This window comes from Syngnathus scovelli, chromosome 21, assembly GCF_024217435.2.
Source record: "Syngnathus scovelli strain Florida chromosome 21, RoL_Ssco_1.2, whole genome shotgun sequence".
Classification (NCBI taxonomy): Eukaryota; Metazoa; Chordata; class Actinopteri; order Syngnathiformes; family Syngnathidae; genus Syngnathus; species Syngnathus scovelli.
In genome coordinates, this window is record NC_090867.1 from 4,788,118 (window position 1) to 4,802,366 (window position 14,249).

At 43.0% G+C, this 14,249-nt stretch overlaps 2 protein-coding genes across 3 annotated transcripts; one reads left to right on the forward strand and one right to left on the reverse strand.

Moving 5' to 3' along the window:
• Positions 1 to 2,669: 2,669 nt before the first annotated feature.
• On the forward strand, positions 2,670 to 6,612 carry LOC137839484 (bone morphogenetic protein 4-like). Its single transcript, XM_049758528.2, has 5 exons — positions 2,670 to 4,943; positions 5,281 to 5,420; positions 5,570 to 5,686; positions 5,769 to 5,958; positions 6,015 to 6,612. The coding sequence occupies exons 1-5, from the start codon at positions 4,652 to 4,654 to the stop codon at positions 6,428 to 6,430; spliced, it is 1,155 nt and encodes a 384-aa protein (XP_049614485.1). The 5' UTR covers positions 2,670 to 4,651; the 3' UTR covers positions 6,431 to 6,612.
• A 57-nt stretch (positions 6,613 to 6,669) lies between these two features.
• LOC125991028 (uncharacterized) lies at positions 6,670 to 14,074 on the reverse strand. 2 transcript variants are annotated; one of them, XM_049758518.2, is made up of 2 exons: positions 13,833 to 14,074; positions 6,670 to 13,003 (listed from the first exon to the last, which is right to left on the reverse strand). In XM_049758518.2, exon 2 carries the CDS (start codon positions 12,923 to 12,925, stop codon positions 7,445 to 7,447), a length of 5,481 nt encoding a protein of 1,826 aa, XP_049614475.1. In that variant the 5' UTR covers positions 12,926 to 13,003; positions 13,833 to 14,074; the 3' UTR covers positions 6,670 to 7,444. The 2 variants fall into 2 exon arrangements, with proteins under 2 accessions (XP_049614475.1, XP_049614476.1); XM_049758519.1 differs by lacking the exon at positions 13,833 to 14,074 and adding an exon at positions 13,150 to 13,785.
• Positions 14,075 to 14,249: the final 175 nt, after the last annotated feature.

The window sequence follows — 14,249 nt, forward strand, 5'->3', positions numbered from 1 at the left end:
TTTTGAAAGGTGTTGCATTGGAGGTGATAAAGTCTACGCTGCAATCTGAGTGCTCATAAACATTCCGCAATCATAATGGCCCATTAAAAAAAAAAAAAAAAAAGCAGTAGCTGCTCCAAACCCAAGCGTGTATAAAAAGTAGAGGTTGGCTTTTATTTTGCACTCAATAATGAAACTTAATTACATATTGGCCGAGCGGTTATCAGCTCCTTCTCAAAAGCATTTTAGCACTTATTATAAAACAATCCTTCTAGATATGAGCATGGACACATATGTGACCTTTGACCTCTGTGCAAGCAATTGAGATTCTTATGCATAAATGAGGCTTGTCTTGGATTATTCTTGGGAGGCTTTGCAAAAAATATATGAAACCTTAACTTTGTGCGTGTACTTATAGTCTCCGAAACCACAATGACCCAAAGGGCCCTTGGAGCTTTGTGATATTTGAAGAACACTTTAGAAGATGTTTGTGAAGCCAGACAGTGGGAGAAGGCGATGAGGATGAAAGAGCGTGGAGTGTATCTGGCGTGTATAAACGGCCCACCATTAGACACTACAATAGAGTAAGGGGAGTAGGGTGACGATGAAAAATGGATGCGTGCAGTGGATGAATTCCATATGCTGCTCTCTCGTCTCAGACGGGAGTCTCGGATCGGATTACTTTGCGTAAATCCTTGTCTGAGAGCAGCCATTCCTCATGCTTCTGCTGCAAAGTACTATAAAAAAAATAAAATAAAAAGTATAAAAAAATTAATTTGTGAGCAGGTGTAATTAAAGCTCAAATCAAAGCAATGCATTTTGAACCCAAATACAAAAAAAGAAAATTGAAGCAGATAGGCCCGGCTCCAGTTTCTCTTCGCATCGTTTAGCATCAACATTTTTCCTCGCGGTGACCAGTTTATGCAAATAAAGACCACAAAAAGGGGTAGCAGGAGATGTGCGATGCAGATAAGAAACCTCAGCAATAATGGGGTTGCAAGCGTGACTTCAAATCATCTAGAAGCGTTCATAAACACGCGATATGATTTGATGTTTAATTGCGCATTTGCAGAACACCTGAAGTCACAGAAGCGTTTAGTTTTTGGGAAAAAACGAGGGTACGGTGCAACATGTAACCTTTTTGTGCCTCAAAAATGATTTAAAAAGAAAATATATACAGTAATTGCGGATAATTGGTTCCAAAAACCACCCGCAATAAGTGAAATCCGCGAAGTACGGTCATCAACAAGAAGTACTGGGCAGGCTAACGAGTTAGCGGAAAGATGCTAATTCGCAATCGTGCTAACACGCGAAAACAGACTTCTAAAGGAATGTAAACGAACATTTGGAGCAAAACTACATTGTCTTAAAGGTTAGACACATGTTTCCTCAATTTAGAAGTTTTATTTTGACTTTTAAATGTTTTTTTTAATTTGGGAAAAAAATCTGCGATGTAGTGAAGTCGCAATAAACGAAATGCGAAGTAGCGAGGGATCACTGTATATTAAAAAAATAAAATAAAATAAAAATAACTTCTCTTTGACATTTGACATGAATAAACACTAGAGGGCGGCAAATAATGCAACTACTTTGCAAATTCAATGGAAAGTCATAAGCGTCTCATTTTGGGCTTAGTGTCATTAATCAACAGAGACTATTGCAGTTGGAAGAGTCCTAAATTAAATTCTAATTACACTTGAGTGAGGGGAGTCAAATTAGACAAACGTGCATTTATATGTGAATGGATTTCTATAGACGGAACCACACACAAACACGCACAACCATTAAGCAGACCATGCAGGTGGCCCTCAGCATAACAAACAAGCTAATTACAAGCAGGCCAACGTCATATGTCACTTTGTGCCGCAAAATATTGGATAATAACGAGCCCAGAGTCAGAAGGGAAACAAGTATGTTTCGCCGATTATGAATATCACCGAAAACCGCAGCAAGTTGCCAGATGAAGTAGCGTCTGGCAGACTTAATAACGCAAAGGTGAGGTGTACTCGTGCAGCGCGCTGTGCGTACATGTGCTGGGGGAAGAAAAAGAAAGTCAGCGCTGGGTCGTGAGCACATATAATTTAGCTGACTCTGGAGCTTGAACCAAAACTAAATAGTCTTTTGATGGCTTTCCAAAATAAAGCTTGACCGACATGAAATCTTGCACAGATATATTGGCTAAGCAACATCAACACGGTATTTCAAATTAGAACTATTTAATTGTATTTAAATTGCGCACGACTAGACTAAATAAGCAAATATATTTCACATGGGCACTTTTAGAATTATTTTTAGGAAATATACACACTTTACAACTGCTATTTTTTTAGCATCCATATGAATGCATAGTGCCGGTGTGCCTAATTTTGTGGCCATATTTTGATAGCTAAACAAGTAATAACACTTAAAAAAAAATAGTAATTATAATAATAAAAATAATAATTTAATAGAATATTTAAGGGAGAAAAAAATAGTAATTATAGTAATAAAAAATAAAAATAATAATTTAATAGAATATTTAAGGGAGAAAAAATCTCCAAACTCCCAAACTGAACATGTTTGCAGTCAGTGGCAGTAGGGGGGGGAAAGGTGGGTGGGGGGGTCACCATTTTAAATGTCACATTGAAAGTCATGTCATGTGGTTCCACTTTGACTGTGATTGTATTCCTCTTCATTATTCATTCAGAGATCGCAGCGGCAACAGCAGCAGCAGCGGCCTCCAGCACTTGTGGCAAAATGTCTTCCATGTGTGTCTAATTGCCTCAGTACAGGTATTTAACACAAGGTGAGGTCATTAACACATGCACACACTTGTCAGATGTGAATCCAGGTGGCCCTTGGCTGATAGTGCACAATCAAAATGAATGTGACAACCTTTCCCCCCCCACCCCCCTCCAAAATATTGATCACGAATGGTTGTGAGGTTCAGGGTTTGAATCTCAGCAATCAAGTATTGAACCAATCCAAAATAGATACTGTAGGATGAAGGTCAAATTGTTTAGTACTGCTGATTGGACTAAAATATGTAATGATAGACTTGATGAGAAATAATTAGGTCCCATGAAAGCATCAGGCAGATGGACATTCATTTTTACACACTATGGTTTGTGAAAGGCCATATGCAGGTCAACGTCGCCACCTGGTGTTCGACTGTGAAACCTACAATAGAGGGAGCAAGCAGTTTGTGATGGGAACTGTCAAAAAAAGAAAAAATGCTGACAGATTTTTTCAGTATCCGTGTCCTACACCGTGTGTGTCCAACACGACTGCATTGAAAGACGTGCAGTCCCTTCAGGCATGATTTTTGCATGTACACAGCGTGACATTGACGTCACGGGTCTTCTGTTGTCATGTATCTGTGTTTTGCACACGGTTCATGGTAAACATGCCTGCACCACAGGAATGACAAGACTCAAATCTGGCCCTATTTCAGGATTTGTGTATCTACTTGACGCACTTTGTCACGTGTCCTTCACTTGTTCACATCAAATTCAATCAATATGGACCTTATGTTATCTTAAATTATAACCATAGAATGGATCCTATCTTATCTGACATTCAATATGATGGGCCTAAAAATGAGTAACGGGTCCCCCAAATACAAGTCATGACTCTGTCATCAAATGAACAATAGGGGGAAATGTGCTTTTGATCAACCTGATTGTCTTGAGAATTTGATCCCCCTTTATTCCATGCGACTGACATGATTGATTGATAGGAGATCATATCGGATTAATGCTCATGCCGGGGGGTCACGAGCGTCATGCTCTGTCACTGTCCAAACAAACCCAGGGGGCGAGAAGGACGTCGGTGGCGAGGTGACCAATGTGTGCGCGTTTGGGGGGCGCATGTGCACGCTAACAATGCGCATCACGTGCGTCATGGCTCTCGCTCTTCGTTTGCTTTCTTGCGACTGGCTTCACACTGATAACAGACAGATGGCTAGAAAAAAAAAACGTGATGATGGAGAAACTTTACTTGGGTTGAACCCTCCTCACCCTGATGATAAATACACATGAGGTGCTGTAGCAATGCAAGTTTTTTTGTCATACAGTATTAGTAATTGTGGAAATTTTCCATTTTCAAATATTAGCTTATAAATTAGCTGCCTGAATTTATTTTATATTTATTTTCTTTTAAAGTGTCACATTTTAAAATTTCAATTAAGGCTTTCCTGATGCATGCATCAAATGCAGATATCAGATATACATGTTATTTAAATAACTAATGGATCGAGCAGCAGCGCATTGGCTCCCTCTAGTGGTATATGAAGGAATCACTACTTGAATACAGATCCGTTGTGTTTAACTTTGTACTAGTTATTGTTCCCTAAACTACTGCGTGAGTTACTTGCAATTGCATATACTGCATTACCTAAACATGTTCTAATCATATAAATATTTTATATTTGTCTTAAAAACTATTAATATTAATAAGCATTAGCTTGGATTTATGGATAAGGGAGCACATTGTTTGTTATATATTCTTTTTTCTCTCACTTTTGACCATTTTCACCTTTCCTTTGTGTTTGCGGGGTGTTTTTGCCCCCACCATCCATCATCATCAATCAAGGTCCAATCATCCTCTGATGTTAGCTGAATAGTGTCATCAATCGGCACATTAGTGTCCTTATCACACACAGTGGCGCACGCTCAGTCTGCCCTTTGCCAATATGTCAAGAGGAGCGATGCGCGTCTGGCTCGTCCTCGTGCTCCATTTGCGCTGCGTCACAGCCGGCGGCAGGGACACGGTGGGGACCCGGACGGACTTGGACCGTGACAACAAGTTGACGGAAAAGCTCGGCGCTTTGTTCCATTTGAAGGATCTACTCCGCGGCGCCCCACACAGGAAGGCGCCTCAGTTCATGTTGGATCTCTTTAACTCCGTTTCAGCGTCGGACGGGATGAGAAAAAGTCAGAAAGAAATACTGGAGGGGAATGTCGTGAGGAGCTTTGAAGATAAAGGTTAGTAATACTTTGAAGAACAATTTTTAATCATTTTTGCTGCGATGTGACTCACTCGTGCACTCTCTAATGAGCGATGATCAATTTTATGTACTGAAATGCATTTTCAGGTATCTGACTTTTTACTTTTAATCCCTACATTTCAGCTAGCTGTACATTTTTGATTGTTTGATTCAGATCTTGCACAGGAAACGCAGGATAATTTCGTGCACTGTTTGAGTTTTTCTCCAATATTTGCTAAACTTGGTAGAGTTTCCCCAAATGCATGAAAAATGTACCCATTAAAACAATTTTGCCTTATTAAGTGGTTTAACCAAAGTTGTATTTGATGTTTCAGATCATGATGGCGAGAGGTTTCACTTTTTCAACCTGTCTTCTTTTGGACGAGACGAGAAGATAGTTAAGGCTGAATTCCGTTGGTTTCGAAAGAAACAGAAACATTTCCTGGAAAAGTCATACAGGCCCCATTTTTATAAGGTATATCTCCATTATGTATGACAGCAGGATACGGATTAATTTTTTCACGTCAAACCTTAACATGGGCTTAAAATTGCCGTCTATCAACTTGTTAATTAAATATCATAAATTCACACATTATGTATGAATAATTTCTCGTTCCCATCCAGCTGGATTTGTATGAAGTGCTGGATAGTCAAGCGAAACCTTGGCGAGGAAACCTCATCACCTCCAGACTCGTTCCTCTTAACACTCAGGGATGGGAAGTCTTCAATGTCACACAAACAGTTGGTGTTGTTCATTTTCCACCATTGCTAAAAAAAAAAATATGAATAAAAGCCAAACTAGCTGACTTTTTTCTCTTTCAAGGTGTCCAAGTGGATCTGCAACAGCCAAGATAACAATGGCATCCTGGTGGTGACCACGCTGCCATCTGGGACTTGGATGGACTCTGTGGTTACGTCATCCAAGCTGCGTGGAGAGCCAGTAGGCACTCACGCCTACTTGGTTATCTTCTCTGATGATGGCAGGCCAGGAGCAACTAATCAATCATACTTTGGTAAGATGACAGTGAAAAAGCTAAAACAGTACTGCCATCATGTTCTCTCCATCCAGGACTCGCTCAGTCGTCAGCTGCTACTGTGGAACTCCATGACCACCCCACTAGGAGGCGACGTGGAGCCTCAGGGCTCTTACCCCTCGGCAATTCCCGATCCTGCCAGAGGGTCTCCCTCTTTGTAGACTTTGAGGAGATAGGCTGGTCGGGCTGGATTATCTCGCCGCGGGGTTACAACGCTTACCACTGTAAGGGCTCGTGTCCCTTCCCGCTGGGAGGAAGTCTCCGAGCCACCAATCACGCCACCGTGCGCTCCATTATGCACGCGCTCAAGTTGTCCGCGGATGAAGTCGAGGCACCCTGTTGTGTGCCCGACAAACTTCAGTCCATGAGTTTGTTATATTTTGACGATGAAGAGAATGTGGTTTTGAAACAGTATGATGACATGGTGGCTATGAGCTGCGGCTGCCACTGATGCTCCACAACAACAAGTGAGATGTTTAAAAATTATTTTACCAATGTTGAATGAGTGATACATTAATTGGCACTGAGAACAGTCATGGGATGTAAATACTGTACATCACCGTATACCGTAAATATCATGCAAATACGCCCCCTAGCGGCTGATGACATCAAAACATGGTTTCACCCTTGAATGAAATGATACCATTACATCCCACAAGTACTCTAAAAATGGCAAAAAAAATCCCAGCATGAGGTTTAAAACATTACTGTTTAATTACAGCAGATTTTAAATGTTATTTAAATATTATATTGCTCTCTTTGCACTTTATTTCCAATTAGCTGTGCAGTTCCTTTTGTCTTTACATAATCTTACCAGAAGAGGGCAGCGTAGACAAGACACATTGACATGAGAGTAAAACCACTGCTTGCCATATTAAAAGAGAAATTCCTCATCAGCATGCAAAATGTTTTGATACAAACTCCCGTCACTGCCGTACTTTAATAACACACTGCATTTATAATAAATATTCCACATTTACATTCAAACAATTGTCTTTTTACATATTAAATCATTGTCAAAATCTCCTTTAAAAAAGAAAGACCATCTCGACTAAATCCTTCAACTCTTATTCAGCAGGCCATTCATTTTTTGTGTGTGTACATTCAAGTCTTAAGGCATAAAGGTAAGTTAATAACAATAAGAAGGATTAGCAAGTTAATCTGTGATGATGGAATAGTGGTTGGCACATGAGTTTCAGTTCCGAGTATTTTGGTTCACATCTTAGCTCCAACCTACTCTGGCTGCCTTCCAAATTTTAAAAACATGCATTGTTTCTAAATTGACTAACTTCTTGAAGTGGACAAAGATCTGGCATCTGTTAGAATTAACCTTTATATAGCAGGTCACATGACAGTTTATTTTGTGCCTGTGAAATCCATCAATTATATGTTGTTATAAAAAACAGTACTTGTAACCAGAAGAATAAAACAAATAGTTATGTGCAAAATTCTAATTCTTATCCCATCAACTGGGACAGTCCACTTCCTCAGTAGCAAGGAACTCGCCCATTGTGTGTTCATGCTGCCCATAGACAGGCTCCAAATAAGGACGTCCATCCTTGCAATGGATTTGCCTTGACATGTCCAAGTTCTGTAGTTCTTCTTGCTCCATATGAGGTACTTGGACGGTAGTGTTCTGGGCCAGAGGCACTGGAACAAAGCCATGGTAAACCACCAACGGCGTGGATAAAACCTCCATGGGGGACGCCTGAAGAACTGCAGCATCTGGGGGCTGGACTGGCAGCTGCACGTAGCTTCCTGTCTCAGGATCGAAGAAGGTTTTTGTTTTGACTTGGACGGGCATGTCAACAAAATAGTACTGTCCCGAGTCTGGATCCTGAAGGAGCTTTCGTTGGGTCATGGGGATGGACTGCGTGACAATGGCGTGTTCGATGCTGGACTGGCGAGAGAGTTGTCCGGTGCGGCTGGACTGACGGGAGAAGGTCGGAGGCTGGGGGGCCTGCAAGCAGTGCGTGTCGATGCTCTGACTCCTTCTCAGCGGTTTCTCTCGGCTCATTTTTTCTCTGGCTCGGCCTCGCTGCTGAAACTCATCCATGATGGATCTCTCGATGCGTGTGCTTCTCGGGTCAAGCCTCTCGCTGAGAGACGTCTCGGTGCTATACCTGCGGCCCACTCGGTCTCCTAAGCATCTGTCAATGCTTTGCGAGCGAGAGTTGGGTACTGGTCTCTCACCAGGTTTGTAGACAGGAACGTTCCTGATGAGACCATCACCACTGGTGTGTTTTTGTTCTGGTTTCTCTCGAGGTTGTCTGCCACGACTTCGGCCTCGGTCAGTCGCAAGTCCGTCTTTGAGGTGATGGCCTTCTAGCGACTCGTGGCTCAATCTTCTTGGCCTCTGGCTCATCTCTGCTTTGTTCTGAGGACGTTGGTCGTCGTTGACAACAACGACATCATTACTCTTCCCGTCATGTTTCTGACCTTCTCTGTGATGCTTTTTCTCGCTACTCCTCGGCACAGATTTGTCACTCTTGTGTTTGCTCGGAGTCGACTTCTGAGCTTCTTCCTTCTTTATCCGTCGGTTCGTCAGCTTCATGGCTTTGAGAACGGCCCGCTCGGATTTGGGTAAGACAGCTGGAGGTTTGGCAAACCCTGAGTTAAAACTGCAGCTGGAACCAGAACGCTCACTAGGAACCTTTGATACGTCCCGCTCTGTTGTTGGCATTGTCAAAGTCTCCATGGCGAGACTGTCATTCTCCTTTAGGGGAGCAAGAGGTCCTCCTTTAGGGTGTCTCCTTGACTTCTCCTTTGGCAGAACCAATGGAGGGGACAGTGGTGCTGGTGAGACATTTGGCAAAGTCTCTTTAGACTTGAAGACTTCACTTGTTACTGGCGGACATGTTTCATTTGTCAATGGTGGATTTGAGGTTTCATTGAGAAGATGCAAATCCTCCTCTTCCTTCTCTGAGTTATTCATTAAGCCCCGGGGTGTCCAGGGTTGTATGATCTTCTTTATCTTATTACTCAAAGTGTTGTCTTTGATTTTAAATAAAGCAGGAATATCTAATGTAGGAGAAAGGATGCTAGATGCGGACATTGGTGTTTGGACATCTTCATCTCGGGATGGGCTCGGACATTCAGTAGCACTTTGCTTATGAATCTCTTTCTCTTCTTCAGACTTTACTAGTACTTTGACAACCTCCGAATCACCTTCCAGATCACTAAATGAATAATATTCCATATCTGGCTTGTCTGAATCTTTTTTCATGGCTCCAGGAACATGGTCAGGATCTCTCCTGTTGTCCAGCCCAACCTTATCGAGGTTCTCCCAAGAGTGATTCCACTCCCTTTGTGGTGGACTCTCCACGGAAAAGTAGGAAGATTTGGAGGACATGCTGGTGTGGTCGTCAATAGCGACACTATTTACAAGAAGTTCAGGGGATTTGATAGTCTCTGCATCCGTATCAACCTTGTCCTTAGTGGATTTGTCAAGATCTTCTGGCAGGACTTGAATTGCTGCAGTGTCTGGTTTTAAAGACGTCTCGATTTTTTCGCTTGTGGCCATCTCCATATCTGCTTCGATGTCGGATAACAGAGAATAGCGTTTTTTGCTGTGGCTGTGCTTGGAAGGCAAATGTGGGTCATGAATGGTTTCTTCATTGGAGCTTTTTGTCAAAGCCTCTTTTGTGCTTGTTCCATCGTGTGCCATATTTACATCCTCCTGTGCGTTATTTTTGTCATCTTTGTTATAGAGATCTTCTTTATCATTTTCACTGTTCTCATTTCTTCTATTTTTACTTCGGGGTGGTATAAAGGGGGTATCTAACGATGTGTTCTTCTCAGGCCAATGAGTGGAACTCTTTTCATGGGCATGATTGAAGTCCAATCTAGAGGTTGAATTTAAATCACTGTCAACATTGCTCATAGTCGACAGGGTAGCACTTCTGCCATCTGGTTTCTGGATCCCACCAGGTCTGGGTTCAGTCTGGGAGAGAATCTGTCTCATGTACTTATGGTCTCTCAAATCCCCCAGTCTTTCTCTGAGGTCTTTCTCTTTTTCTGCGCCGTCATTTTGATCTTCTGTAATTGATTCTTTCTCTACATTTTCACTTGCCTGTACCCTTGATCCATAACTTGCATCAGTCACATTTCCTGCAAATTTGATATTTGCATCCTGATCCGTGGCCTTATTCCTCGTCGTCTGCCGACTCAAGATAACCTCCTCCAGTGCCAATTTGGCCTTGTCGTAATTCTCATTCACAATTGCTTTGTTTATCATGACATTGCCGCCCATCCTTGTTGGGACCTCCTGCTTACTCAGCTCCTTCTCTTTCTTGTCAAATATTTCCTTCTTCGCCAAAGTGTTCCCTCTCATGGATAACATTCCCTTCTTAATGTTCTTTAACTCCCTGGAGATCAAATCATTTTTGGCTTTGGCCTCCTCGTCTATGTTGGGGCGTCCCTCGCATAGTCGGGCCCTCTCGAGCTCTTTGAGAGCATGCAGGTCGTGTATGATGTGCTCGCTGTCTCTCGTAGCATCCGTTTCCGTTCTCAAGTTCACCTTCACATCACCTTCATCATCTCCGTGTTCCTCGTCCGTTCCAGAATACCTCTGACATTTGATATAATTGTTCAGCCTGTCTGGGAAGATGTGCTTTAATTTGTCTTCACAATCTGGGGTCGTTTCCTCTAAGTCACACTTAGAATGTTCATGACTGCGCCGCGTTTTCTTTTTGTCCATTGAGAGTTGAATATCACGTTTGGTATGTTTTTTCTTTGGAACCGGCGGCGGCTCTTTCTTCACAATGACATTGTTTTCTGATTCAGTTTTGACTGGATCATTTTCCACCACTATTGTCTTCTCAGTCGTGTCTTTGGAACACACAAGCACCTCGTCTTTGTCCTTAAATTCTCCTTTGTGCGACGTGGCTTTGTCGCTACTCTCGGACGGAGTAGCGTGTAGCGCTTTTGTTTTAGTTGCGTTAATGGCATTCTTTGCAGCTCTGATGACATCCATTGTGCTCATGGCTTGACCCTTGCTTTCCTTTGTTTTCAAACTAACACCCTCTTCTCCAGAGTATTTTTCTCTTAACGGTATTTTCGTTTTGTTTTCCTGATCATCTTCCGGGGCTTCGAATAAAGGCGAATGACCACGATTGATGTGAGGTGAAAACCTCAATGGTTCTTTGTTCGGATTTTGAAGCTCGTTTGAGTAATCTGTGGTGGCAGGAGAGCTGGCTTTCTTGTAAAGGTTAAGTGAAGGATAACTTTGCTTTTTAGCCGTGTGGTTTTTGTTTCTTTTTGCATGCATGATTTGCAAGGTTGGGTTCTCTTCACCTAGTTTTCCATTACTCACGATGTCTTTTTTGTTTTGTTGCAGATTGGATAACAAGTAATCGTCAGACGGCGGCCTATCGACTACATGCTCGCTAAGACCGTCAGTTTGTGGGTTGGCAGACTCTAAAACTTGACTGTGAGCTTCTTTTGAAATCGCAGGTGTGCTTAAACCAGATGTGTTGCCCTGTGAATGATTTTGTTGTTTCGGATTCTCTAACAATTCCGATTGGTTGTCATTCCCAGGTGCTTCTAAAGTTTTGAATTTCGGTGGACTGTAGCGACTTTTAACCCTCTTTCGGTTGTCTTTGAGGTTGAAGAGGATGCTCGAGGCGAGTGATTTGTAGCCATCCCTCTTGATGAAAGGTTCAGGTGTCCCTTTGGCCTCCGAGTGTGGTCTGTGGGGAAAGTCCAGCAGAGAAGGTGAAAGGACAGCTGAGAGGATTTCCGATGTATCTGTTGGTTGTCTGGAGGGAATGAGCGGCGTCATCAGCTGGCAGATGCTGAACGGAGTTGACGCTGAAGGCTTGACTTCTTCAACCGCTTTCACCTCCATTGACCTTGTCGTGTTTGGGATCGATGAAACGTTCTTCTCTGTTTTGGCTGTTGTGCTCTTGTCCTGAGGCTCTTGCTTAAGTGGAATTGTGTTTTTCACACTCCTCCAGGGGACAACACTTCCATCAGTGATATCTGAGGAGCACCTTTTCTGAGACAGTGCAGCTGAGGGCTTTGGCGGGACCTTGGGTGGTGTCGTGGAAGGTTTAGAGGCAACAGGAGGAGGAGGGGGAGGAGGTGTTGGACAAGGTGGAGGGGGAGGAAGGGAAGGGGGAGCAGGTGGAGGAGGAGGTTCACCTGCTTCTTTCACTACCTTTTGTGTGTGCAGAGTTTCTTTGCTATGAGCCTCTGTTAAGTCTTTGTAAAATGGTAGGTCATACCATTTTGGAGTCATCTCTGCAGAAGCATTCTCATGGCTAAAGCAGAATTGATTCATACCTCCCCATGTCTGGAAAGGGCTGAACTCACTGTGAAGGAAAAAGTTTTTGATGTTTAGCTTCTTAAGCTTGACTGTTGCCTTCCCATTTTTCATCTTGGATGAGTTTCCAGAAAATAAACCTTTGCTCTGATTGCTTGATGAATCATGTCCACCTACGAGATTGGTGTGATAATCTGAGGAGAATTCCGACAGTTCTCTTTGAATGCTGCGAAGCGCAGATTTATCCCACGATTCCCCATTGGAGTCTGCCACGTCGCCATTTTTGATCAGCATTCCGTCACAGTTCTCTCCTGTGGTTCTCAGCGCCTTGAGAAACGATGACATGTTCGAGATGTTCTTCTCTTTGTCATTTTTCCTCTGCTTTTTGGATTCCTTCTGGTGAAGTTTTTGGAGCGGCTCTCCTGCCAATGGTTTATGACAGCTGAACGGCGAGTATCCATACAAGAAGTCGTCGTTGTAAACAGCGTCGTCTCCGACGCAGAGACTCCGGAAGGCTCGGTCGGTGAGCGTGCTGACCTCACGGTCCGTCTCGTCCATGAGCAGGTCAGTGAAGCCATTCGGAAAGCGATGGTGGAGCATGTTACCCACCCGGTGGCCCATGTGACGCTTTTCCACCGAGCCCTTCACGTCAACAGGCTTCTTCTTCCTGTTTTGCGCCATCGCCCGTCTGGCCAGCTCAGACACGAGCAGATTCCTTTGTCCTCAGGTTGACATCAGGCGTGCTGTAGAATGAACCTCCTTGGAAAGAGAATAAATCAGATCACAAATTGTTATCAACCTCCACGTTATGTCTATTTAAGGCACTCTATTGAGCATCATAGTCATGTGACCACTTTCCATTATAAGAAATATACTGTCACCAATTTTCCAGACAAATCACTTACTTGATAAGATGTCAGAGGTCAACAGGTAGACACCACACATTGCATTTAGCCTTGTGCGCTCCTTCGCCCGCAGCTGCTCTACTGTATCTGACTTTAGCTATCTGGGTGAGCTCTTAGAATAGCTCATTAACCCATTTATATGTCCTGACCCAGGAGCACTGGTCACTCCGTGGCATATGAATCCGCTCTACGACTAGCCGTGTAACCCTAGCTTTCCTTATACTATGCAGGTATGCCTGATATTCGCTCAGATTGTCTTCAGTATCAATCAGCTTGACCATTTAAATATAATTTCCCTCCGTTTGGTTAAACATGCAGTCACATTTATAATATGGATCAAACCTCATGATTAAACTCAGACAACCCATATTTACTTCTCTTTGACTCTCGTTAAATTAAATGTTTGCTTTTTATCGAGATTTTTACTAGCCAATGAGCGCTTTCATAACCTGAGACTGTAAGCAGCCGCGGTACTTTCCCAGCATCTGTTTGAGTATTTATACCCGAGGAATGAGACACTGTCTCTCTAATTGCACTGTACACATTGGAGGATGATTTCATAGTCTTTGACTTGGTTCTCCATATCTGCAGTTTTAGTTTTGGCGCATCCAAAGTAGACCAACCTTCAAATCAACCACTATCCAACTTTAAAATACAAACAGGCCATCCCAGTGCTCTCTCACCTCGTTTTTCTTTTTCATGTTGCATCAGAGTCCAATCTGGGAAAATAGCGGTACAAATCCTCAGTGCAAAATCCAGTTAAAAAACGGAGAGCCCTCACAGAGTTATTAGGCCTTCTGTTCCATGTTCAAATACTCTCGGCGTGGCCAGGCTCCTGATAGCGAGCTGAGAATCTACCAAAATAGAAGCGCAAGTCAGTGTGGCCAAAGCGAGCAGGGACGCATCCAGCCCGTTCCTATTGAAATAACCGAGAGGTGTCGAGTAGCAGGGCCTAAGACAGGCCGAACGGGATGAAATGGACACTGTCATTGGTTATTTTTGAAAGCGAGCAGCACGGCGGGGTTGACGACCGCATGGACTTCCTCTTTACTGTTAGTCACCTTTAAGAAGATAATGCAACAGTTTGGATTGAGGCCTAT

Bases quoted from the DNA above. Each gene is read 5' to 3' on its own strand.
- LOC137839484 (XM_049758528.2), top strand. From the start codon at position 4,652: ATGTCAAGAGGAGCGATGCGCGTCTGGCTCGTCCTCGTGCTCCATTTG. The intron at 5,421-5,569 runs GTATATCTCCAT...GTTCCCATCCAG, and splicing joins ACAGGCCCCATTTTTATAAG to CTGGATTTGTATGAAGTGCT. The intron at 5,959-6,014 runs GTAAGATGACAG...CTCTCCATCCAG, and splicing joins AACTAATCAATCATACTTTG to GACTCGCTCAGTCGTCAGCT.
- LOC125991028 (XM_049758518.2), bottom strand. From the start codon at position 12,925: ATGGCGCAAAACAGGAAGAAGAAGCCTGTTGACGTGAAGGGCTCGGTG.